The sequence below is a fragment of the Apus apus genome, chromosome 4 (assembly GCF_020740795.1).
Source record: "Apus apus isolate bApuApu2 chromosome 4, bApuApu2.pri.cur, whole genome shotgun sequence".
In the NCBI taxonomy this organism is placed as follows: Eukaryota; Metazoa; Chordata; class Aves; order Apodiformes; family Apodidae; genus Apus; species Apus apus.
This window is the reverse complement of record NC_067285.1, coordinates 78,028,720-78,056,340: the sequence shown is the minus strand read 5'-3', so window position 1 is coordinate 78,056,340 and position 27,621 is coordinate 78,028,720. Positions and strand designations below refer to the sequence as shown.

The window sequence follows — 27,621 nt, the reverse complement described above, 5'->3', positions numbered from 1 at the left end:
GGAAGGAGGGAGGGCAGGAGGGAGGGAGCGAAGGAGGGAGGAAACCGGGCAGGTGACACCGCGCTAGGTTGCTCGGGCTCGGCGGGCGCGGGGCCGGCGGCTACAGCGCGGCGACCATGCACGTCAATGGCAAAGTGGCCCTGGTCACTGGCGGGGCGCAGGGCATCGGCAGGGCTTTCGTCCAGGCGCTGCTGGGCAAGGGCGCCAAGGTGAGCCCGATAAGCCCCCCTGCCCCTCAGCCTCTGCCGATCCCCTCCTTCCGGTACCTGCGGGCGAGGGGCGGTGGAAGCCCCCGGGTTTGGCTCGGCTCGGGAGCCGTCCGTCTGTCCGTCCCTCCGCCGCTCAGCCTTTCCCTCCCTTCCCGGCCAGGTAGCCCTGCTGGACCGCAACTCCGAGGCCGGGCAGGAGAGCAAGGCAGCCCTGGACGAGCAGTTCGAAGCGCAGAGAACGGTGTTCATCCAGTGCGACGTTACAGATCAGGAGCAGCTGAAAGGTAAGGAGGAAACTGTCAGTGCTGCTGCTGCTCTTCGGCGGCTTTAACGTGCAGCAACCTGAGCGAGCCTGGGCTGCTGCAGCAAGAAGTGGGCGATTCAGGTTTCTGGAGGACAGCCTGCACCCAATCGCTTCTGACAGGGACTCAGAAAGGATTTGTTTCTGAACCTGCAGATGGGAAATATCACCACCACCACGAATGTATTTCACCGTGTTACTTGGCACGTCATAAAGAAAATCCAAAGAAATAATTTCCATTGAGTGCTGTGTGTGATATTCTTGTATGAAAGCCTCTGCAGAAGACACTTGTTATTTCATGAGTAATATATATAAACTTTAAATCACGGACTTGCTTTTTACGAGTACAGACTCCACGCTGCATTCTCTCGTCACAGGAGTAATAAATTCTGGTCTGGGTTGCAGTGCTCTTTCCATACAGCACACTCACTTTCAACGTGTGCTGCTGTAGCTGAAGGCAGAAGTGGCAAGAGCTGAAGCACTTCTTCATTGCAGGGTTAAACACGGATTGATAACATTTCACATACATTTTGCAGATGCAGGGAATGGCAAGGAGCTTCCCTCATGCATGATTCTATTACTTACTGAGATCTTAAGAGTGTCATCTAACGTTGATGTACCCTTCACAATATTTCATAACAAGAACATCACTTCATCAAAGTTTCATTATTAAAGGGATACATTTCTAAGGTAGTGACTCAGATTTTGACATCTGTTTTGTCAGTGCCCTCTCCCTAAGTTCATTTATGTCAGGCTAGATGTGAACGTTTTTAGTTCTGCTTTTATTCACTACACTTCACTGGCTGCTTTCTCAACAGTGGTGATTAAGCATATCCATTCCTCTTTCACAAAACATTGCAGCTAGACCAGAATTCAGCAATATTGTTCACTGCTCCAAGCTAGAGTGATTATGCCTAATTCAAAAATTTTATCTTGGCTGTCTGCTAGAGAGCTGCTGAACTTTAAATCCAAGGTCTGGTCTAATCAGCAAACAAAGTTTTTATCACCTAGATTGAGTATTGACTTTTTCTTCAAGTGGGAGGGTTACCTAGGAGCAAGAACAAGCATCCTAGGGGTAGGAATAGTATGTGCTGCAGTGTAGGCTACTCCAGTGTGTTTTCTCTCCCAACATTCCTCCTCCCTTTAGTGCCAGGCTAGTGCGGGACCAACAGGGTGTGCGCTGGGAGTGGGAGTGAGTAGGATGGGCCAGAGAGGGAGGTTCTGGAATTAAGTTTGTAGGAAAAGAGCAAACAGAGTAGGATTGGCATGGACTCTTGCAAGGACTGAGAGCAAGAATGGGCGGCTGCTGCTTCTCTGACAGAACACTCTTCCTTCTGCAGGTTTCTCAGCATAAATTTGCAATCATATCTTACACTCTTTTGGGGCTTCTGTGCTATATTTTAGTGGTTTTGTTTGTTAGGGTCTTTTTTACTGCTTCCTTTTCCTTTTCCTTTCCTTACTCTTGTAAACCACCACTTAATAAACTTAGATTAATTTCACTCCTAGTGTTTAAAGTTCTTACGGGATGCATCAAGTCCTGTACTTGTTTTTTTATGTTAAAGGTCGTGTGAGTGAATGAAGTTCCTCTTATTTTAAGTTTAGCCCTTTCAGTATGAAACCAGTCACAGTACTAGAACTAGTATCTGTAGGTACATAAGTCTTATGGGTAGGAAATCAGCTGCTCCATCTACTTTCAAGTCTTGCCTGTGCTTTTTTTTTTTTTTTCCAATGGCTCTTTCACATAATACCCCACAAAAATCTTCTATCTTGTTCCACTTTTGTCCCACCATACAATTACTTTTGCTTTCCAGGAATATTTAGGCAGTTCACATAAAACTGGTGTTTGTACTTTTCACTGTTTTTATTAGCTCTCCTTGAAAATGGATCCTCCCTTTCATTTTTCTTCATTCAGTATTTATGCTAGTTATTAAAACTAATTTAAATGATCAGTTCTCCTAATGAAGCCAAAGCTTTTAATTTGCTCATGCTGATGCAGGACTGGAAAGATGAGAAATGACTGAAGTGTTGAAAAAACAGAGAATTGATTTCTAACAAACATAACGAACGCCAGAAAGGCAGACAGCCAAAAATAGAGGCTTTAGTAATACTAAAATATTTTTGTAAAGAACAGGAAAATAAAAAAAAATCTGTACAATAAAGGCAGTTGAACAAATAAAACCTTTTCCATGAGCTGCCCAGCTCTTGTTCTGATGGCAGGATGATGACTGTGATGGACTTGCAGCATTCAGGCAAAGAAAAGGCTGTAAAAGCACAGACCATCTCATGCAAGAAAAAAACAACTTTGTAAGTCCCTGCAACAGCTGCAAAAAAAGGTAGATGTCTCAAAGCTGCTGCTATGCTCCTAACTGACCCTAACACCAAAGATTAAAGATCAGAGAATTAAGATGGTCCTGTGATTGCCTTTTAATAGGTGGTTTTATTAAGGCCTGTCAAGCATAATTTCAGTATACATGAAATACTCTAGATTTTTCGTCTGTCACCAAACAATGTTTTCTAAAGCAATATTGGAGAGGTATTGTTCTGTTTTATATAATAATGAGTGATAAGGAACAGTATATGGAGGGAAAAACAAACAAGCTATATATACATGTCAGATAATGTCTGTAGTCATGGAAAATCAGTCTGGAATTAATATCTGGAATTCACCTCATCCAACTATACTGTCAAAGCAGAGCCAGTCTAGATGAGTTTGCTGATCACTATGACATCATCATCTTTCTCTATACATGTATTTTATCCTAGTTCAAACACTGTCACCTGGAAGAATACAGTGTCAGTGTGGAAGTTTCTTGGTTCTTTATTTTGAGATTCTTTGGAAGACAGGTCACTGTTTTCATCTACAGAAGGAAGAAGAATTGAATTTGATAAACACATTATGAAAGTTACCTGACAAGTAGCATATATAACAATTTATTAATAGATGGGTAAATTTAAACAAAAAATATTATTAACTATTTGTAGTTGAAAGCTTTATATTAGTTATATCACTGAGTAAGAATTGTGTTCTTAGGTTAAATTCAGGCCAACCAAGAAAATTGCTCTGAAAATACAAAGTTTTTTCATTTATTTAAAAGAGATGGTGCCAAATCTTGAATTCACTATGTCAAACAAATAAAGCTATAAATGTTTAATTTATATAATTAGGGTACCAAACTTGGTGTCTAATACAAAATGTGTGGTTGCTAAGAACTTTCATTAGCATCTGTTATTAAGCATTATAAAACTGAATGAAAAGGTGACTATGGTATCTTAATCCTTCAGTTTTCCTGAATATGTTTAATATTGGTGAATGGTTATAAAAAAATCTTTAATTGCCTGTTGCTCATTAGTGCTTAATAAAACATTGACATTTTTGTAGACTCATAAAACATTAATTTGTATGCATGCATTGCATTTTTATATCTTACTTTCCATAAGCTAAAAAAATTCACCCTTGGATCTTACTGTAGGGGCTTTCAAAAAAGTAATTGAACATTTTGGAAGGCTGGATATCGTGGTTAATAATGCTGGAGTGAACAATGAGAAGGACTGGGAAAGCACTATACAAATTAACTTGGTAAGCATTATCTCCTTTCACATATTCATACTTTATTTACTGCTAGAATACATTTAAGAGCCCTTGGCTTGTACAGATTGTGCCATATGACTGACTATGAATTATAGGATTAGTAACCAGAGCTATTGAAACAATAACTATGTAATTGATATGCACTAACCAATAAATATGTGGGTGGTGGGTCCTTTAAGTTTTCTATCCAAGACACAGAGCACTATGTAGAAGCACTCGGGCTAACATCAGACAAAATTCTCTTTCTGTAAAACCCAATGAAATCCCAGGTAGATATAACAATTTGGCGCACAAAGCAGAAGAGCTGCATCTACAGGAGGGCTTCTGTTTAAGTGTATGTTTTAGAACATTTTAATTACTTGTGAGGCTCAGCTGGCCTGCACAGGAGAGTAAGTTGCCATTTATTGATATTATAAGGAATAACCAAGATCTCCGTGTTTTCTTCACCAACAAAGCAAGTAAACAGTCTGAGCTTTTCATATTGGCCATTTCACCATCATGGAGAGAATCACACCACTAGAGCACTAAGAATCATAGAATGTCTAGGGTTGGAAGATACCTCTAAGATCATCTAGTTCCAACTGACCTGCATGGGCAGGGACACCTCCCACTAGACCAGGTTGCTCAAAGCCCCATCCAACCTGCCCTTGAACACTTCCAAGGAGGGGGCATCCACAACCTCCCTAGGCAGTCTGTGTCAGTATCTCACCACTCTTACAGTAAAGAATTTCTTCCTAATGTCTAACATAAATCTCCTTCCTTCCACTACACACCCTGGTAAAAAGTCCCTCCCCATCTTTCCTGTAGGCTCCTTCAAGTCCTGGAAGGCCATGATAAGATCTCCTCAGAGCCTTCTCTTCTCCAGGCTGAACAATCCCAACTCTCTCAGCCTGTGTTCACAGGAGAGGTTCTCCAGCCCTCTGATCATCTTCATGGCCCTCCTCTGGACACAGTCTGAAAGCTCTGTGTCCTTCCTGTTTTGAGGGCTCCAGAATGGACACAGTACTCCAGGTGGGGTCTCACAAGTGTGGAGTAGAGAGGAAGAACTACCTCCCTTGACCTGCTGGCCATGCTTCTTTTGATACAGCCAAGGACACAGTTGGCCTTCTGGGCTGCCAGAGTACATTGCCAGCTCATGTTGAGCTTTTCATTGACCAACACCCTCGGGTCCTTCTCCTCAAGGCTGTTCTCAATCCATTCTCTGCTCAGCCTGTATTTGTGCTTGGGGTTGCCCAACAAAATTTGCCCGCTTTCAGCAAGCCTGTAAAATTTACTTTCTACCAGTTACTGTCAGTTCTTTGATACTATCTAGTATCTCATCAGGTGAGACCACAATAGCTGTTCCTCAGTTAAAATTTTTTAATTTAGAATACATTGCTAGGAAATCTAAGCTCCAAAGGAAGGAACAACTTTCTAGGTTAATAACAATCTGACCAGCATGTATTCTGACCTATGATGTTTTAATTCAATGGTGATTCAGCAAGTCATATGACCTTATGACCACACTTATAAAGTATTGTAATCTGGATCTGCAAAGAAAGTAGCAAAAGGAAACTTGGAAGACTGCAATATGGAGTTTTTTCCAACCAGTCATTTGGAATTTGTCAACACGACAAGAAAGGTCACAATAAGAAAATTAAAAGTTTGGTTTTGGTCAAAGGTTTTAAGGACAAAGGTATCCAAGTTTTTGAATTCTAATACCTCCATGAAAACCAACTAACAAAAGGAACGAGAGGACAAGAAACATGAGCTGTAGTGGAGACAAGTTACGGTAAAATAAGGGGAAATTATGTATTTGAAAAAAAAAAGTTAGATGTAATAATACTTCTTATTGACCTTTCACATCTATCCAAGGTCAAATCTGCTTATTCTTGGAAGGGATTTAACTGAGGCCACAGTTTAAAATTTCCATAATAAGAGAAATATTTTTTTTTTCAATTTCCTTTAGCTTTTCTTTGCATTTTCTTAAAGATTTAAATACACATATTTCTTCATCCATCTTTCATTTCTAAAATACTCTGATACTAAACATTAGGAAACTTCATATTGTGAAGTTCCAGGAGTGCAACATCCTTGGTGCTATATAACTTCAATATCTATTAATACAGATCCCTTGAATTTAAAAGACTTTACCTGTGTTCTAGATGACTAACTTAACTTTATTTTCTGCCTGTCTTAAGGATACAAGTTACTATAGGCAGCCATACACCTGTCAAATTTGCAAGCACAGACAGTTAGTCATTATGTGAAAAACTGAACTCCATGTGAGAAACGTGTTTGTCTGGGATTCACCTTTGAATTTAGCTCAAAAATTACGGCATTTCTTATCAGCAAATCTTAAAGGTACTTAACGTCCAGGTAAATATCCTAACTTAGAGTGATATCCAAACAATTTTTCAATGCCAACAGCTTCAAACAGAAGACATCAAGAACCTCCTTCTACTGTTCTTTTTTTCATACCAGTGATTGGGCTGAAACAGACCCTAGATAGGCAGGTTTGAACCATCTCAAGTACTGGAAAAACTGGAATCAAGTCTTACAAATTTATATTGTTAACTATCAAGCTACTGCCTCTAAAAATTAAAATAAATGAATAAATAAACTTCATATGGTTTATACATTAGTGGATAGGTAAGTTCACCACAAATGTCTTAATGACATAATTCCTAGCTGAAAACTAACAAATTTCATCAATACTTGCAGATTACTGGAAAAAGAACATCTAGAGTGGTCACACAGAATAGAAGTACAGCCACTGGGTTGAATCAAGGACACTAACAACCAAATATCCTAATTTATATTTTAATTTTAATATACCTTCCATGTCTAACCCTGAGTCAACTAACTAGCTTATTTCCATAGGGCATTTCTATCTAGTTACTGTAATTCCCATAAAGCAAGATTTCTGTACTTTTTGCTTTTTAACTATAGCAATGGAAGAATAACAATTGCTGCATGTAATATATTATGCTGGTTGGTTTCATAAAATATTTTTTTGCTTCTTGTAGAGAAAGGAGTAAAATATGCATGAAACACATTATTTCAAAACGTCTCTATTTTGCCAACATCAGACATTTTAAGTATCCTTTGTATTATCCCTAAGAACAACTTCTATGGCCACACATTTTGATACACATTATGTGCATATTTACCTCTTAAACAAAGGGAAAAAACCCTCTACATGTCAGTTTTTCTCGTAGCAATATAATTTATATATTGATACAACAAATATTCCCTGCCCCAATTTAAAGAACAAAGTACAAAAGTAGAGCAATTCACAGCAAGATAAATCAGAACAAATACATATGGGGTGTGTTCTTTATGGCTAAAAGAGTTCACAGAACTGGTTGTTCTTCAGGAAGGTTTTAATAGGGGCATAAGCAAGTTCCCTGACACTATTGCTTGAGAAAGCATGAAGAACAGAAATGAAGAAGCAGGTTCGAAAAGGCTCTTGATTTAGAAGGAAAAAAAAGGAGTGGAACACAATTCTTACTTTTATCCTTACAGTTTCCTGAGAGTGAGAAAAGGCAGCTTGATAAAGATGTGGAGAAAAAGAGTATCAGCTTCTAAAAACATATTTCTGTTGCAGTGCTTTCCACCATTTGGCTGTATTTTGTGATAACAAACATCCACCTTTTCTCTACTTTATTAATATTCCTATAACTTTTTCAGCAAAGTATTCCAGAAATGCTATTCATTTCTCACCTCAAAACTCCAAAGCTTGTCATATTGACTTGATTGGCATCAACTGACCAATGGCAGCTCCAACTGCTCGTATCCATACAAATATAGACTCTTGTTATTATGGCATATAAAAATATCTTGGCAACCACACAGAGATTCCACTCTAAAGGGATATTACCAGTGCAGTTTCAACAGTTCATCATACACAATATCCACATACAGAATACACACACACACCAAGTATCTTTTGTCTTTACAAATGCACTTAGCATGTTGCACACTAAGACAATCCCAACATTTATTTGAACTAAGAACTACTTAAGCGCAGTTGCGTAAAATGCAAATACTATTCCTATGTCCTTGTCATGGTTTAACCCTAGTAGGCAGCAAAGCCCCACTCAGCCACTTGCTCACTCCCCTCCCATTGGGATGGGGGAAGAGAATCAAGAGGATAAAAGCGGGAAAACTCGGGTTGAGACAAAGACAGTTTAACAGGTAAAGCAAAAGCCACATACACAAGCAAAGCGAAACAAGGAATTCCTTCACCACTTCCCATTGGCAGGCAGGCGTTCAGCCTTCTCCAGGAAAGCTGGGCCACATCACACGTAATGGTTACTAGGGAAGACAAAAGCCATAATTCCGAACATCCTCCCCTTCCTTCTTCTTCCTCCAGTTTTATACACTGAGCCTAAAATTTTATGGTATGGAATATCCCTTTGGTCATTTGGGGTCAGCTGTCCCAGCTGTGTCCTGTCCCAGTTTATTGTGCACCCCCAGCCTACTCACAGGTAGGGTGGTGGTATGAGAAGCAGAAAAGGCCTTGACTCTGGGTAAGCACTGCTAAGCAAGAAGGGAAACATCTCTGTATAATCTACATTGCTTCCAGTACAAATTCAAAACACAGCCACCTACGGGCTACTAGGTAGAAAACTAACTCTGTCTCAGCCAAAACCAGCATAGTCCTTCAGGAATGGGGGTAGGGGGGGAGTGGTGTATGTGTGTGAGAAGAAAACCACAGTGAAAAACTAAAACACAGTATTTCACTCCCATGTTATGCGAAAGCTACAGATTTCCAGCAGATTATCCAATCCTACTGCACATTCCTTTCACCTTTCTACCTCTCCCTCCTTAAGCTTCTCGTTTTCCACACTTTGAGCTGGAAATTCAAACTCGAGCACCTGCAACTTAATTTCATATAGCAAGTAAACTAGGAATGCCAGGAAATTTGCATGCTTGCTACAACTGGTCTGCTTCCTAGGAAATCTACATTAAAGATGAAATCAGTCCTATCTCCCTGTCTAACAGAAAAATGCTAAAATTTTCCATGGATATCACTAGCAGCACTTAGTTTCCCACTTGAAGTTTGTCTTACGCAGTTCATGAGGTACTTTGAAATGTTTCCTCATAGATAGCCATCAATTTACAACATCACAGTATGAGAGTCAAATGATCTTGGGTCAAATTCCAGCTCTGTGCTAACCTGCTTTATGAAACCACAAGTCAATGGCTCTTCCATTTGTTTTTTTTTGTTCAGTATCCCTAGCACTGAACTAATTAGCTCAGAAACCTACATTTAATGTCAGGACTGATTACTAGTTACCATTTTGTTCTCTCAAAGAGATTCATATTACCTTATCATCTTGATAACAAGAGTACTTGTCTTCAGCACTGAAGGAATGCAGATATAGTTTCTCAGCATAAAATATTAGCATGTATAAGGAGACAGCAGAAGTAACAGACAAGAGGTGGCAAGGGAAATCGTACAGTTGGAACACCTGCTTTGAAACAAGAAAAAAAGCAGTGCCCTAAATTATTTGCAAAGTAGTTGTCACCTACAAATGATGACAATTAACTATGTTCTGGGCACCACCACAATAGGACACTTAAGAAAAATTATTTATTTTTTAAAATCACACTAAAATGAAACACAGAGTATGAAAATTGACTCACAGGTGTAATGTTGGAATACAATAACCTTGTTCAACACTGGCTAACACTGGTTCCTAATGCCAGAAAAAAATGAGTCTTGGAGTCTTATTAGAGTCACAGTTTCAATATATAATTTCTTTTAGCATAGTAAAATTAAAACTATACAGCCATAGCATGTGTAGAAATTTCAAGAATCTCAGCTTTTGTAAGTTTTCTTTCTGCTTTTGATGCTGATACCTAAATTGCCATTTAACAATTTGTTACATAAGTTACTAATTACTGATACTGCCAAAAGCAACTGCAAATGTTTTGAGTATTTGCACAATTATTTTGCAGAGTTAACCATGATGTCAAATACTAGGTTCTGGGTTTATTGTATGGTGCTTCAGAATGGCTGACTTCCTCTAATTTATATCTGTTATTTACAGAAGCTAATACTTTGAGATATTCCCCCACTCACCACTATAACTTCATTGGAAAGAATCCTAAATTTTCTACTGGCAATTGAAGAGTAAAATTGCCTCCCTTGGAAACACACTCAGACCTTCAGCGCACCATGATGGTCCATCTTTATTATGTGTTATAGTAAAACACTGTATTATATATTAAGAAGGGTGTTGATGTGCTGGAGCAGATCCAGAGGAGAGCAATGAGGATGGTGAAGAGACTAGAGGGAAAGTCTTACAGGGATAGGCTGAGGGAGCTGGGGTTGTTTAGCCTGGACACTCGGGGACTCGGGGGGACCTCATCACTCTCTTCAGCTACCTGAAGGGAAGTTGTAGCCAGGTGGGGGCTGGGCTCTTTTTCCAGGCAGCCAGCAACAAGACAAGAGGGCATGGCCTCAAGCTGCTCCAGGAGAGGTTTAGGTTGGATATTAGGAAGTACTTCCTCATGGGGAGGGTGACTAGACATTGGAATGGACTTCCCAGGGAAGTGGTGGAGTCACTGTCCCTGGATGTGTTCCAGGAAAGGCTGGATGTGGCACTTAGTGCCATGGTATAGCCGATGTGGTGGTGTTAGGTCATAGGCTGGACTTGCTGATCTTAAGAGTCTTTTCTAGCCTTGGTGATTTTGTGATTCTGATTCTGTGATTTTGATAAGAAAACAAACAGTAGCATCACTAAGATAAGCTTAGTTTTCAACAGCTAGGAGAACAATTATTTAGATTATTTTGTGATTTTAATGACACTAGTTTTCGGTAGCCAGGAGCAAAAAAACTAGGTGAGAGTCAGCTGTCCCAGCTTTTGCTTACCTGCATCTAACTGCAAATCTGAAAACATTCCTGCTCTTTATGGGCAATATCCATGTTGCTAAATGCAGTTGTAAACAAAGGAATCGTAAGAAGTTCAACTCTAAAATTCAACACACTTTGTTGTACAAAATCTTGCAACATATTCTTGTCTTGAAACAAGTCAGACAATTTAAGTTTCAATTAGGTAATTTTAAATGTTAACTTTCCCAGAATTTCTATTTGCAATAGACAAACTATGAATTATTGTTGACTAAGAGCATGAGATTAAATATTATTCTTAAAATTATGCATGGAGAACTGCACAATCTGAAGACACTTTTAGTTTTTTCAGTTTATTGAAAGGCAAATTGCAGACAGTTTTCATCATATCTCAAAACCAGGAAACAGGGCTGCACAAAATGCATCATTTTTTGCCAATTTTACTTTCTATTGTGTATTTCATGACATGGTGAAATAACAGCTGATAAGCTTTCTTCTAGAATTCAGATGAAGTATTCTGCTGTCAACAAATAGGAACTGAAAGCTGCATTTCATATGAGAAGAGCCCTGAGGCTGCAATTTGTGCACTTGCAAAGATGGATTTCACAACAACCAAAAAACAATGCTTTTGTTCTTTGGAAAACCTCTTTCCCATTTGAGTGTTTGGCACGCAGATATGAGAGCCAGCTTCACTTCACCAACTCAGCTGGATCGACAGGCTAGACTGGAAAGTGGCACTAAGACTTCTAGGCACACATTGTATGACTTTCCTAACTACAGTAAGTTCTTCCATAGAGAACCATGGAGAGGACTTTCTCTCCTAGAGAGAGGGGGATTCTGGCAAGGGTTGGAGATCTATCACACAATGTCTTTAATCTGAAGTGCCATCTGCTGGGTGTGCAGGCAGCTAGGTTCTTCTCATCCCATACCTTTGGTTCAGAGTTTATCTCCAGAATAATTCCTCATGTTCCCAGCCCAAACATCAGAAACAACCATGTGACTCAAGATCAGCCATGCCCAATGAGAAGTATTTTGCAAGAATAACAGCAGGTGTAAGGGCAGTATCCGAATGACAGGATGTGTTAATTTTGAAGACAATCTCTCACAGTACCTGCATAAAAGAGAAGGCTTGTCCATCCATTTGAAGAAATGCTGCTATGCTAGTGGAGTCTAAAGAGAAAAGAAGAGCAGTACAGTGGTTTTGATAGGAGAATCAAACTACCCACTTTTTCATTGTCTTATAATTGTGGTTTGGCCAAAGACTCATGTAGGTCTATTATCTCTTTGAATGAGAAGGCTGGAGGGATAGAAAAATCCTCAAGGGGCCCCCAGCTACTTCCATCTCCAACTGATTTATTGCCTCTAGTCATCCTAGAGTGGAGTTCTCTTTTTCAGTTCAGCAGACACTGCTCCAGGGCATGATATGACCTACACCTGCTCTCCAAAGACACCGTTAACCCCTTCCTTTCCAAAATGTTTCTGTACAGCCTATCATACATATATGTTTAAAAAAAAACAACAAACACACACTCTTAAGTCCATTTTAATTTCAGTTGAGCTGCCAATGAGTTTATGTTCTGAACATATATACCTTACAGCAACAGTAATGGGCATTAACAATCTCTTTCAATAATATTTCGAAATTTACAAGCAACAAAAAAGATTAAACAGCACTTGACTACATTTATAATGGCTCTGAAATCTTCCAGGACATGCAAGAGAAATCAGATTTACCTTGCTATTTTACAGGCCACTGTAGACAGTTCTGTGAAAAGTTTCTGCTAAAACATTTAATCATTAACATTATTTTTATATTAATCAGAGCTCTTTTAAAAGTATGTTACTTAACACAAACTTTCCAGGAGAAAATGTAAAAGTACCTTTTTATGGCCATTTTTTGTTTAAGAAAAGTTTAAATTGTTATTTTGAATTCTGAACTATTCCTATTTTGTGATTTTTTTTAATATTTTTTTTTTCCATTATTCCAGGTAAGTTGTGTACTGAAAATATATTTATGTTGAAAATACTACATAAAATGCTGCAGTTTTAGAAAATAAAAAAGCTGATTCTTTACCAAAAGTCTGAAGTGAAGTTGGTAATGAGGTCTCAAGTTATTTTTTCTCTGTCAATGGGCAGTTTAAGTTCATGTTGCTTAAGCAATGAATAAGCAATATTAATAAAGCAGGACATGCAGTCTTCCAAATCTGATTCCTGTTAGAAACAGTAAGCATGAAGGGCAACTGAACTTAAATCAGGACTTTTACTTCATGTGTGTTATAACACATATGTGTAAAATTATTGGCTGACAAAACTGAAATGTAATACGTCTCTAAATTCTGGTTTTGCTTGGGGAATTTAGGTAATAGAGAAAAATACTTAATGTTCTGATTCTCAAAGCTTTTCTTTCCAGTACATCTAGCCTCTATCCATTAGGTTTTAGTCATATACAGCTTATTTTTAATGTGGGTTTTGTTTTTTGTTTTTTAATTTGGGACATTTTCTTCTCCATGATTCACTGTTCTGCAGACCTTCCCTGGGCAAAACTCTCAGTGAAATAATTGTGCACAGATGTGAACATACTTGTAGGGCCACTTCATCTTTCGAACATCTTAATTTATTTGTGTCAAATAAATAGCACTAAGCAGTAATGAAATATAAATTGAGATCTCTTTTAAAAACGGAAATAATATTTCCATAAAAATACTAGTAGCTCAATACCTTTGTTCATCATAAGTAGAAATCGTAAACTAAATGTGAACTGATTATGGTGGGAGCTAACAAAATCAGTAAATAATTACAAAACTTATCAGTAATGCAGTAAGATTGCAACATTTCACTAAAGTTACTCTCTGGGAAAAACTCGACCAGTTAATTCATTCAGGAGGCAGATAACGCTTATTAAACCCAGCAGACATTCTGACTGCAGTAGGGTTCAAAAGCAGATCTTAAGGAATCAAGATTATACAGGTCTCAGTAATATTTTCTTCCTCAACAATCTTTCTTAAGAAAAAAAAAAATCACATGCTGCAGCTAATATGGTAACACCATGCTCCACACCTCTTCAAATTCTTTTTTACCTTATCTGTTCTTGTTTGTTTGGGTTAAACTTCTTTTGAGAGGAATGGTAAAATACTAGTAACTTCAGTCAGAAAAGACTACAGATGTTTAACATCCTGGGACCAGAAATATAACATACAACTTAACCCTAAAAAGGGATCTCATGCCTTGAGCTAAATGGAGTTATAAGTGTCAGTGTTACCCTCTGATTCAGTCATACTTTTTTTTTTTTTAGAGCTGTTAGGCTCAATAAAAAAGCCGGGAATTCATCCACCACTTATATCCTCAGATAAAGTGTGTTTTTAATCTGTAAATTATTTACTTATTTTGTACTTCATTTCCTTCACAGCATTTATTTCACATTGTAACCTTTTACTTTGATTATCGATATCTTAATGAGAAAAATAATTAATCTTTTATTGTGTCTATGCACTGCAATTGTGCCTCTGAAGTTACTGACTTGCATTGCTGTCAAATGTCAACTGTGTTTAGAATCTTTCAAGTATACATAAGATCACTGGTAAAGCAATACAGGTTCAAGGCACCATGATTAAAGCAATATTCAGTTTTTAGAAGCACAAAATAAACAGATTTTCAACATAATCATCCCTTCTCCCTCCCCATATCAGACATCTGTAATTAGAGGAACATACCTCGGCCTAGAATACATGAGAAAAGGAAATGGAGGTGACGGAGGAGTAATCATTAATATCTCATCTTTGGCAGGTAAGAATATTTTCTCTATAAACACCTTCTACTCATTGGTTTGTTCCTAAAATAAATGAATCGTACTGATCAGTAACATTTTTTCTTCTTTCTTATGGTTCTTCCCTGCTTATTCCAATTTTTACCTCATTTTCATCATAACAAACCAAGTAATATCAAGTGACCACAACCTTCTTTTGCTGTTCAATGAAAAATTCAGTTATTTTTCCTAACCTACCAGCCTCATATTTATAATCTTGAGTGTGATGTTAATAATTTTTTTCAGGTATTACTACTGTCATACATTGAGCAAAGCCTAACTAGCCTCAATTCATTATGCTTATTCAAGACTATTCAATAACACTGCTGAATTGAAACATGTACAGCATGCTGTGTGTAAGAAACAATATATATATATAGACCTAATTTTAATTCAGAGTTACTGATTATTATTTATATTTATCAGTCATCCAATATGGAAAATCAGATAATCTTTTTTTCACAGAAAGTGAGCAAGCAGTAGCAGGTCTTCCATTCAAAACCACAGGAGCACAGCTACAGGAATGTTTAAGATTAGACTGTATCTACTTTATTCGAGACTGTCACACACCAGTTCTGTCCATGCTCCAACTCCTCTCAGATGTGATCTACCTCTGCTTGAGAAAACATACAATTAATACTCACATTTCATTGAGCTTAAGATAGTGCATTCTTTGCTCACTACTTGCCTATGCTATAACTGTATTTCCATGTATTGGCTTAAGGATATAATTATATGGCTTCTAAGCCAGTCAGGGCTATTACTGCTCAATTGTGAGGCAGAATCCTTCCCCCTTTCTTGTAGATGCACATGTTGCAGTGGCTGGGGTCATAGCAAAAAAGCACAGCTGAGGGGAAATGGTAAATAGCAAATACCAGCTGGCTCTCTCCCTTCAAAAATTTGTGGGGAAATACTTGCATTCTCTCTTGTCTGTTTGAAGAGTTCGCAAGATCTTGCTACTGTCATGCTGTCAGGAAAAAACAATATACACCCTGGCTTACACTTGGATTGCATCCTTTGGCATCTGTGCAGAATAACAAATGGTAGTAACTTTATTCTGTGGCATTCCTATATGTTTTAACAATGAAAAGGCAGTATGACAGCTGCAGCCATAGCTCCTGCGTGTGAAAGGGGATTAGTGCCCGATAGGTGTGAGTGTTCTGAGTACTATTAAACTCTCTTGTAAATCTTGGCTTTTGTGATGAGAAGTTCAGTTCTCTCTATTGATATAATACAAGTGGATCTTGAAAATCTGAATTAATATATTCACATGACTCATATCAATGAGAGGTCCTTTATTGAAAGTCTCCATGTACTTTAAGTCAGCACTTGTGTAACATGTTACCTACTCACGCCAGAAAGTTCAACTGCGTTGGCTCAAAGGGACATTTTATAAAGACCAAATTAACCTGAAGGAAACTGCTATTGCAGTACAAGAGTTCATCAACACAAGTAAAAGATTAAACTTTATCACAGAAGCGCTGATGCCCATGCAGTGCTTAAGAAAGGCCAGAGGCAGCAAGTAGTTTGATTCAGTTTCTAACTAATCTCAAACGAACACAAATAACAGTTTGGCTTTTCTAGGTTTGGTAAGAGCTTATAAGAGCCATTTTGATTATTTGATTAAAATGTTCATTTATTTACTTACTTTTTTAACATTAATATTATCCCATAATGATCCTGGGAACCTGTCAAAACCAAAATGTTCTTTATTTTGCTTGCTTTTACATAGCTTGTATCTAGCAATTGTGTCCAAGGTCTCAAGAAAAACACATTAGAAAAGCTGCCTAACACTGTTTTTTTTTTTATTTCTTTACTATTATTTGTGCTTTATGACTTTCCTTTCCAGCCTGTACATCTAAGTCTTGCAGTTCATTCCATATATAAAAAGCAAACTGCCATTAGCTTGTTTAACATTCTCTTTTAGTGTTTTCTTTTCTCTGAGCTACCTTCTCTTGATCATTAAACTTTTGAGTGGTTTTGATCCCCCCGTCCAAGTTTTAAGATTTTATCAGAGATGCTCTGGAGACAGCAAATGTTCTTGTGTCTTGCTGAGTAGCAAGAAGAGCTATATTTAGTGCTTATGTAACATTGAATACTTGCTTTATGCACTAATGAGTTTCCAGTTCTTCACCACGGGAATTTTGCCAATGATTTGAACTAGGGACAGAATCAAGTCTTTCAGTTTTATATTTCCAAACGCCCACAGAACTACTTCAATGCTTCCTATGAAGTGGATGCTTGAAGTGTTTTCATTCAGCTGGATGAAAAGCCAGAGCGTCCCTCCCTCTTTCCAGCATTGAATCTTCTTTTCTTCAGTGTCTCCACAAGACAGGACTAAATACAAAAGGGAGAGAAATACATAAGGACATACAGCAAACGCCCAACTCCTAAGCCAGTGCATCTCAAAGCTATGAAACTTTCTTAATTGTATGGGATTTTTGCATTTATATCAAGAGGAAGTAATACCACTAAACAACTGAGAAATGGGAAATGTTGTACTGCCAACTTGCCCCCATAAAAGATAAAGCCAATGGCTGCAAGATTTTGCATTGTAATAAACTTCATTTCAAATTTAAAGAGTAAAATGCTGTAAAATGTCTTCTCTAGGAAGCCACTTACATTAATTTTATTTTTGTTATGTGCAACAGAAAAAGCATACAAAACTCAATTTAACTCCTGAAATTGAGCATTGCCTCTTAACTTTTGGTAGCTGGTACCTATTAAGTAAAGAGGAAAAGGAATTCATTTATGTGCATGCACTTCTGTATTTATAGCCTTCATTAGCCTTCACTTTGAAGAAGGTATTCTGTAAAACTGAATTTGTATCAGTCTGGATTCTAGCAGATTAAATAATTTTTAAAAATTTAGTATTCACAGGGGACTTAAAATTGTAAAATATGTAGCATTAGACTGTGCTATTTTTTTATTAGTGGTTGTTCTATATGCAATGTATCTGGATGCATATTTGTTGTACAGCCATATCAGTGCTTTAATTAAACTCAACTTCAAGCACTCAGGCTCCACAAGGAGCCAGCTTGTCCTCCTCCTGTAGAAAGTTTCAACGAAAAGAAAAATTTAAAGTACCCCTCACAGCAAACAGGCTTCTTTAGGACTTGTTCCCATAGATATTACAAGAACAAAGCTAAGCATATGGTTAACATCTCTGAGTGAAGGCAAGACTTTAACAGTGTTGGAGTGGAGCAAAGGTGTAAAGGGCTGTACAACTGGGACCTTCTGTTCAGCATCATGAAAGAGCTTCTATTGCCTCCCCTTTGTAAAAAGGAAGATGCTAAGCAGGATCCACAGGAATGAAGTTAGAAAATTTAGAAACTATTCACTAAAGACTCCACTGTTAAAAAAAAAAAAAAATCCTAAAAATGAAACCGCTTAGAATTTCTCCTAGGATTTCTGCCTCCTTTATTTTGACACAGACCACAGCAGTATGACTGACATAATGAATGTGATCTTGGACCCCCTCCATATTCTTAAGAATGAGAGAATCAACTCTCTCAACACTCTGTAGGACCACCATGCCCCTAGCTCATTTCTCTAGTCACATGTCCACTTCTTCAAAAGAGGCTTTGGCATTCAAATAACAATGTAAGCATATTCCATAGTGTTTATCCAGACTTTTGCCTAAGGGTGACAAAGGAGATTTCTGTAATGTGGTTTGGAAAGACATTTAATTTAAATAAATATGGCTAAATCTTGTGATGTTATTTATTTGCAAGTATCCTGTCTGTTGCAAGAGGCTTTGACAAGTACATCTTATAAAACAAACCTAATATAGAAAGGAAAACAAATTCCTTTGCTAATATTTCCCAAGATATAGAGAAGCACTTTTGTTTTGCTTTTAAAGTTTCCATTGGTTTGCCAAAACTTAGGCTCCAGCCTTTTCACGTATCTTTTTCATAAACAATGAAAATTTAGAGTATTAGGATACCACATTAGTGACATGTGATAGGATTATCAAATTAGTGAGAAAGAATGTAAATATTTAATGGCATACTTACATCTTTTAATAGTGACTATATTTCACTAAAGTATAACTGAGAATACAGCTTAATCATTTATATCACACGTAACCGTAGTGTAGAAGCCGTCCTTTCTGATCAGCCCAAGGCTTCTGTGAGATCAACAGCCAAGTTAGAAAACAGACTTTGGTTCTTGCATTCTCTGTGCCACACTTAACCAAACATGAAGTACACTATGCCAACAATTAATGAAATTTAAATATAGTATCAAACAGAAATTACATTTGTCTCAAGCTGCCTAACAGTGCACCAGTGGAGCAAATAGGGGGCAGAAATGTCATCTAAAAGCTAATAAATCTTACTCAATAGCGAGTAAAATCTCCAAGGGCAAGACGTGTTCAGTGGGAAGGCACACCTGGGGAAAAAATGCTTAATTCTGAATTTATCAAAGCTCTTCACTGGACTGAAAGGAAATACTGGTTTCAACAAAGCTTACTGATACAATTCAATCTTATTGATATAGTCCTCCACCTCTGATATTAATTTCTCAAGATGCAGATATTAAGACTATTGACCATGACAAATAAGCAGTTGCAGAGAGAGGCCTGACACCACGTCTCAATTGGTAATGAGTGGTCTTGACACTGTTACAACACACGGACTAGAGTACAACAAAGGGCAAGAGCTGTCTCTGTCAGCCCATCAAGAACTGAGAAAAATAAAAACACAGTTAATATTGGTGCACAAGATTACTGATGGTCTGCTTGAATCGGTGTTGGTAAACAAGAGTACTTTCAGTCACCATGAAATTATATGCAATTCAACACATAGTTCATGATGAAGAACATTTTAGAGGAGAAGAAAGCTCCTTGTTCTTTTTCATGTAGCAGTTCAGTGATGCAGCAACATTCAGAGAATGGAAAAATCTGTGCACAGTTGCCTCCCCTTGCTGAGAGAGACTAAAAACCACATACATCACCTTCCAGTAGTACACTGCACCATCATCACCCATTTGAATACCCTCCCCCCCCCTCCCTTATTTTGTGCATAATATTCTGCAGTCTGTTTCACTGCTGTTTGACTTTGCATAAGATAATTAAATATGATAGGAGCAGCAAATAGAATCCAGATTTTCTAAAAAATTACTTCCTTAGCTGATCTGCTATTAACTCATCTTTGCTCTCTGGTTGAATAAATACTCAGGAAGAGCAGGATCAATGTCACACAATGTTTCATCCCAAAATACTTGCTAGCAGAGTCCCTAGGACACACTGCTAGGTAGAGGCTCAGCACTCCCCGGGGCAGGGGAGTGGCTCAGAACTGCAAATCCCACACTGTGGTTCTGGGTACCAGACTTGGGAACAAAAGTGAGACAGGATTTTCATAGTTTTTCATGAGGGATGCTAGGACTAGTCTTCATTATCACTGCTTTGGCTGAAAGTGAATCAATTTATTTCTTCTTAGTTCTCCACGATACCAAAAAAACCTAATTTCGATTAGAAAAATAATTTGGTTTAATATTTTGATTCAATAAAAGAGAATCATAGGATGCCAGGTTGGAAGGGACCTCAAGGATCATCTGGTCCAACCTTTCTAGATACTACTATAGTTTGTTTGAGATGGCTCAGCACCCTGTCAAGCTGAGACTTAAAACTGTCCAATGTGGGGGAATTTACCACTTCCCTTGGGAGACTATTCCAATGTTTGACTGTCCTCATGGTGAAAAGAGAGTTATTTGTTCTTCCCTTCCTGACCAGTTATTTCTGGTGTTTTTACATTCAAGTAAGTCTTTGAACCTTATTCCACTTCATTATTGTGAGCTGTGCCCTTCCTTTGTTTATGTCTTGATTTTGTTTCTTTTCTCTGTCAAGAAACTAGTAATTTGTCTTACTATGTTTAAAAAATAAAATTGAATTCCTCCTCTGTGTCTCCCAGTAGATTTTATCTTTTGTATGTCTGTTAGCTGCAGCCTCACTTGAATTGTTGGGGTTTTTTTGTTTAAAATATGTAAAACTACTCAGGAGTCAAAAAAAAAAAAAAGTATCATAATATTTCTAACATGCTAATATTACAATGTTTCCAATTATTTGAAGAGTGGTGATGATCATCAAAAATCACCACATAGAGGTGTGGTGTAAGCCTGTGTTGAGATCACAGCCCAGAGGAAACAACACAAAAACCAGTTTTCATAAACCAAGTTTTCAATCAGAAGTTATAACACATTAACCCAAGCTAAGCAGATAATACAAGTTTAAGAGAACAACCGGCTACTAGGTTAAGTTCTTCACTTCCCACCACCAAACAGTATGAATAACAGTGTTGCTTTTACTGGATCACCAAGGTAGCATTTAAAACAAGACAAAACCTTGAAGCTGATAGGGTTGTAATTAGAGCTTTGTGCCATCTTGGAAAGTTTTTCCTTCAGACAAAATGGATTCCAGAGCAAAAAGCACATGCAAGCCTCTGGCATGCATAATTTGCGTAGTGTATTCTTCACCTCCACTGAGATAAGTCACACTCTTTCTTGATTATATCACTTAAAGAGATGAAATAAAAGAATGAAAAAAATTATCTGAGATATTAATTTAAATGTTTCCATTAGAATCAAATATTAATGTGTCACAATCAGCATCCAGTTTTACAATAGCACATCCAGGAACACAGACAAATTTTACCCTTTAACTCTAGGACAGGCTGTAGTTTGCTACTTACATGATGACCCTAGCTTGCAGGTGGAACTACAACATCCATGTGGACCAGTTCAGCTGTCATGTATGGTGGAAATTGCTGGCTAAAAGGCAGAAAGGTTTATGCATTCATAGTCTCTCATTTCTTCTTGACCAGCTTTTTGCCACCAAACTCAGCCAATTAAGTTTTTTATTTTCCTCCAAAACCTCTGTTCTCTCTTCTTTCTCTACTATAATGATTTTATGCTCTACCACTCCCACTATAAAGGTTCACAATGTTAGCAAATTTTTTTCATTTTGCTTCTCCTTTTCCTTACGGAAGATAACAATTTTACCCAGGATTGTTACGTCTCTTTTCTGTTTCCTTTTAAAACTCTTCATCTTGGTTTTCCATTCCAGAACAGGGCCCACTGTAGGAGGTAACATACCATTAAATCCTTTCCAACCAATCTAATTCAATATAGAAAATGCTTCTAAAATCTTTCCTACCCACATCTCTGCTTTGACTTCTTTCTGCTTTCTGAAGTCTTCATCTTATCATGCCATTCACAGTATTTACTCACGTATGTCTCTACTCTCTCTGCACTGAGGTTCTGCATTCACTTAGTGCTTTTTTCCTTTTGTTTATTGCAAAATGGCTTCCCCATTTCATTTGAATCTCTTAAAAAAAACCCAACTATCACCTATGAAATCTTACCAAAGTATTGTAAGTAAAATAAACTTTACAGTGCTTCAGATGGTGTTATCAGGTCTAAATTACTTTATTTATAATGGCTCCTTTGAGCAAAAACCACTATACAAAAGAGTATGTATTTGTTCTGGTACTAACCACGTTGTCAAATAAATACGTGGTAATAATATTGTCCAGGCAGATGTATTGGCTGACTGTGCTTCGGGCAGCTGTGCAGCACATTCAGTCTTATCTCTTGTGTTAGGACTAAGGGAAAGGTTTTATCTCAGGTTGAGTTTTGTTAATATTCCACAGAAGCAACATAAGCAAAGGATTAAAGTCAGATATCATGTTTCGATACATTGCAAAGATCATATTGAATCAGTTACAACAGTGAAAATGGATTTTGCCCTACCTTTTCCCACACCTCCTCCCTGAAATCTCTGTAAGTGATAGCACGTGTCCAGTGTACATCTCAGCAGCTAGGGTGTCTGCAATCAAAGTTCATCTAAAATACTTTACATACTTTATATACTTCAACTACTTTACAAATTCACAGATGGCAGCTCAAAAATCTCATCCTTGAGTGTTTTCTTCCAGATCCTGTCCTCCATTTAAAGTCATACTTCATAGATACAACTTTTCCTCTTAGAAGTTATCCTTTTTCCTTACTCTTCTTTTGCCTCCTTGCGATTTTATCCATCTCATTTTTTTTCCAGCCTATAAAATATAATTTGCAAATTTTTACTAATCTATTTTGTTGCATCTCTATAAACCCGTAATTTATTTTTTACATTATAGACATACATGTGTGTTTAAGGTAATCTTACATAGGAGTACCCAACATCCTTATTCAGCTACCTTTTTATTTTAAAGGACTCATGCCTGCTGCATTCCAACCTGTGTACTGTGCTACAAAGCATGGTGTGATTGGATTCACACGGTCAATAGCAGTAAGTATGTTTTTGAAAACAGTATCAGCAGCTCCTTGGGAACATGCTAAGTTTCTCATGTTCCCTCTCTATTGTCACACAACTGGAAATCATTTACTTAAAGAAAACAGAGTATTTGAAGCAGTGGAGGTTTCCTCCTTACACAAAGGGAATCCAAAGATGGAATAAGTAAGATATGTGTGTGTTTATGATTGATTTGAGGTTTGGAGAACATGGAAGAAAAATGTTGCAAAGTAGTTTAAGGGCAGTGGATGGAGCCCAAAAGACAAATTCTTATCCAAGCTTTAAAAATATTTTTCAGAACTCCATCCCAGTTATTTAACATTTTGGTTTCCTTATTTGTAAGACAGGTTAATGACCCTTTTTTTGTGATAAATAGGCACTAAAGTGTGCAGAAAGTGTCTTGAACACAAAAATGTTTACCATTATTTATTCTTACCAGACCTTAATACTCTGAAAATGCAAAATGACACATTCAGGATGTTAGATGCTATATGACCATATAGTAAGTCTTAACCTCTGACTCCAAAATTTCCTCGTTAAACTGAACAAGCAGTAAGATAAAATAACTTGGAGGGAGAAAATATGATTACGCTTTCATAGGCTAAGCTTAAAGTCTACTCATATAGAGTTCAAATCAAATTTGCAGAATAAAGTATCTGAAATAATAATTTGAATACTTTACCTGTGTTTTATGCCACCCCCCCAAATAACTTCTTTTTAGATTAACCTAAACAGTTTTGTTTGGATAAGTGTTGCATACAACATATCAGCCACAGCATGAACCTGACACCTAGTTTTCCATTTCTGTGTTTTCATGATAATACAATCATCACCACTTAAGTTAAAAAAAAAAAGGATCTGTCAGAAAATCAGAGGAAATGCTGTCTCTACGGAATACGAAAATGCCAAAGAGAAAAAAAAATAACAAGCACAGCAAATCACTCTTTAACTTTAGAAAAGGCAGTACCTTTGGCCTAATATTGGGCAGATATGATACAAAACATGTAGGACTTCAGTTTCTTTTATCATAGAATCAAAGAATGGTTTGGGTTGGAAGGAACCTCAAAGATCATCTAGTTCCAACCCCCCTGCAAGGGCAGGGACACCTCCCACTAGACCAGGTTGCTCAAAGCCCCATCCAACCTGCCCTTGAACACTTACACTAAAGAATTTCTTCCTAATGTGCAACATAAATCTCCCCTCTTCCAGTTTCAAGCCATCACCCCAGGTCCTCTCGCTACACGCCCTTGTAAAAAGTCCCTCCTCAGCCTTTCTATAGGCCCCTTCAGTTACTGGAAGGCCACTATGAGGTCTCCGCAGAGCCTTCTCCTGTTCAGGCAGAACAACCCCAGCTCTCTCAGCCTGTCTTCATAGGAGAGGTCCTCCAGCCCTCTAATTGTCTTTGTGGCCCTCCTGTGGACTCTGAGAGCTCCACATTATGGTAGGGGCTCTAGAACTGGACACAGTACCCCAGGCAGGGTCTCACAAGAGCAGACAAGACCAAAAGGGGCAGACTACCGTATCATGAAAAGGAAATTTGATTTACATAATCCAAACAGATTCCTGTTAAATGTTAAAAGAAATATAACTCCGTGTTGAACAATCATGATTATTCTTGGCTGTATCATGTATCATTCATTAAGTACAGTGCCATCACTAAGAAAGTCTATCCAGCATTCAACATACACTTGGATACTGATCAGACTTTTTTGCTACACACACGCATTGGTAGCAGCAGAAATGAAGAGTCCTACCACTTCCAGAACAATTTGTGCTGCTTGCTTTCATCATGTTCTTGAACTGCTTCCTGAAAAAAATCCTGCTTCTTTCCAGAAGTTCACAGGGACTTTCTCAACAGAGCAGGTGGAAAAGTTTAGCATTACAGTTCTGGGGGTAGAGACCAAATCCTATTTCTGTTCATGTGAGCGAGTTAAATACAATCTTAGAGTTAAAACTTTATTTGATTTGAGACAGTTTCCTTTAAATAACAAAGTTCTGTAAGATGGAAAGCATACATTTGAGAGATGTTTTTTACTTGGTTTTGCTTATGAGAGCTCTATCATCACCCTAAAATACTGTCAATGACATGCCAAGAACACTACTAACAAAAATATCAGAAAAAAAAAACAAACAGCTGCATGGAAAGAAGACTGTTGATTTCTTGTAGAACTGTTCTCCTAGCAAAACATGTTTTTTGCTAGCAATCTAGTATGAATACTAACAAAAATGTGCTTCAAACTCAGATGTTGAAACAACAATCAGTAGTAATAAAATTTGCTTACTAGGCAAGGCTGAGAAGTACTTAGTGGTAAATCTCATTCTTTGAATAATTACTTACACAATACTGTTTTAAAATGTTGATGACAGATGCCTAACTTGTTCTCTTTTCTAGTTAGCTGCTAATATGGAAAACTACGGTGTGAGACTCAACACAATTTGTCCAGGATTTGTCAACACACCGATTCTTCAATCAATAGATAAAGAAGAGAATATGGGACAATATTATTCATATAAGGATGAAATAAAAAATATGATGCAGTTCTATGGCGTGATGGAGTAAGTCAAGTCAGATACAATGGGTTTCTACCCTTTTTTGATGAAGAACAAGCACACACAGTAGCACTTTCAGCAAAAACATATTAAAAGGGAAATGCTGCCTCAGATAAAAGTCTATCAAATGTGTTATCCTATACACAAGGAACAAATGGCAGATCTGAGGTTATTTTAATTATCACCTACATAGTAGTATTTCCCTTTATGCATTCCCCCTTCCCCACAAAGTGCAAATCAAATTCCAAAGATGGTGTATTAGTTTTTAATAGTCCTTGGTGTTCTTCCATAAATCTGTTTAATCAAACTTGTTGTGAGATACATCATATATAATTTGTATTGAATTTCCAAAAAATTGGGAAGTGAACCAAGATAAAAATCAGACCAAGAACTGACAAAACCAGAGTACGTTCATAAGAGCCCAGAAGCAATGATGGTGGACCAGATCAAAGAGCTTCCTAGCCCATTACAGAATTGCCAACACAGGCCAAAAGCAGCTGGGAAAGAGTATGAGAACAAGACAAGCATAAAGTGACATTTTTTTAACACTTTCTCAGTCTCTATCAATTAGCTGCTCAGATACTTCTGAGAAAAGGAAATTGTAAGTCTGTGTTGTTTCTCCCACCCTTTTTCATATGTAAAATATACTGCACCTATAAAATATATTTTCACCTGTAAAATATACTGAACACAGCAAATGGCACATGACAAAATTCTCCTTATGCTAATTTGTGTGTCAGTCCTGCTACAGGATAAATCAACAGCAAAGAGCTGGAAAGGGTTGTGTAAGGATTAGTTCTGTCCATTGCTCTAACAAAGAAAACTTTGATAGGAAGCTCAGTAGCAGCAGGATGTTCACAGGGATTTCGCAGTAGTTAGAGTGAGCAAATTATGATTTTTAAAGTTGCCCCTTTGGGTTGTATGTCCTGATGGAGGAGACTGATTTTCTCTTCTGAAAAACTCATGCTGCCTCTGCTTTTATTGAAAATAAATTCGTTCAAATACCAGACTGTTTCATTTTCAGGGTATATAGATTTACACTAAGTTTCTTCACTTGTCCTTTTCATGTGTTCTATTACATCATTATTCTAAAATAACTTTTTTTTTTTCAGCCCATCAATAATTGCTGAGGGACTGATAACAATTATTGAAGATGATACCCTAAATGGAGAAGTTATGAAGATTACAGCATCCCAAGGGATTCATTTTCAACAATACAGCCAAACACCTTTTACATCATTGAAGAGATAAATAATGGTTTAATGCTAATTATTTTGGCTTTATTTAAATATAAAATATTTTTAAAGAGTAATTTTTGGAAAAAAACAAAGGTTAGTGTTGTATCTAGACCAGTAACAGTGTTTAAACACTCCCATCAAATAACAAAGAGATGGACAAGAAAATCTGGTGTGGGAAGATGTTACTATCCTATTTTGATTATATTAGCACCAACAATAATATTTCTTCAGTAGAATAAACACACTGCTTTGAAGATTTTTGATTATGTAGTAATAGAAGCCAGTTTTTTCCTCCTTCTGGTAGTTCTCATATACATACTTCACTGTATTTTGGAGGACACTGACTTACTTAATATAATTATTTTCATTGTCATATGTGTCTACTTATTCACATATCAAATTCTTGAGACCAGGAATTCAGTTCAGAAATCTAGAACACAAAGGTGCCTATAAGGAGTTAAGAATTTACTTTTTTTTTTAGGAAATAGCAAACAGGACAAGAGGCAAAATATCCTTTCCTCATTTATATATTCAACTGAATATGTTGCATATCACAAAAGAAAACACACGTTTTTATCTTCTTGGATTTTAGCTATTTATAAAATAGTTCAGAAATATTTTTGTTTTCTTTCATGAAGATATATATATATGAATTTTCTCTCTCTGTATATAGAAGGATGAATACTTTAGCATTGATTGAAATATCTGCTTACTCAGTAAATCTCATTTTCTAAACCTTTAAATCTAATTTCTTGCCTTGATTGATTAAAACCTCAATTAAATCCTGAACAATCTGGA

The 27,621-nt window shown here is 37.3% G+C and overlaps 1 protein-coding gene across 2 annotated transcripts; it reads left to right on the top strand.

The window, feature by feature from the left end:
• On the top strand, positions 1-27,621 carry HPGD (15-hydroxyprostaglandin dehydrogenase). Of its 2 annotated transcripts, XM_051617069.1 has the most exons (7): positions 1-209; positions 370-493; positions 3,981-4,087; positions 14,630-14,726; positions 22,956-23,032; positions 25,428-25,591; positions 26,698-27,621. In XM_051617069.1, exons 1-7 carry the CDS (start codon positions 117-119, stop codon positions 26,834-26,836), a joined length of 801 nt encoding a protein of 266 aa, XP_051473029.1. In that variant the 5' UTR covers positions 1-116; the 3' UTR covers positions 26,837-27,621. The 2 variants fall into 2 exon arrangements, with proteins under 2 accessions (XP_051473029.1, XP_051473030.1); XM_051617070.1 differs by lacking the exon at positions 26,698-27,621 and having other exon boundaries at positions 20-209; positions 25,432-25,544.

Excerpts from the sequence above, each read along its gene's own strand:
- HPGD (XM_051617069.1), top strand. The coding sequence starts at position 117 with ATGCACGTCAATGGCAAAGTGGCCCTGGTCACTGGCGGGGCGCAGGGC. Across the intron at positions 23,033-25,427 it reads GATTCACACGGTCAATAGCA|TTAGCTGCTAATATGGAAAA; the intron begins GTAAGTATGTTT and ends TCTCTTTTCTAG. Across the intron at positions 25,592-26,697 it reads CAGTTCTATGGCGTGATGGA|CCCATCAATAATTGCTGAGG; the intron begins GTAAGTCAAGTC and ends TTTTTTTTTCAG.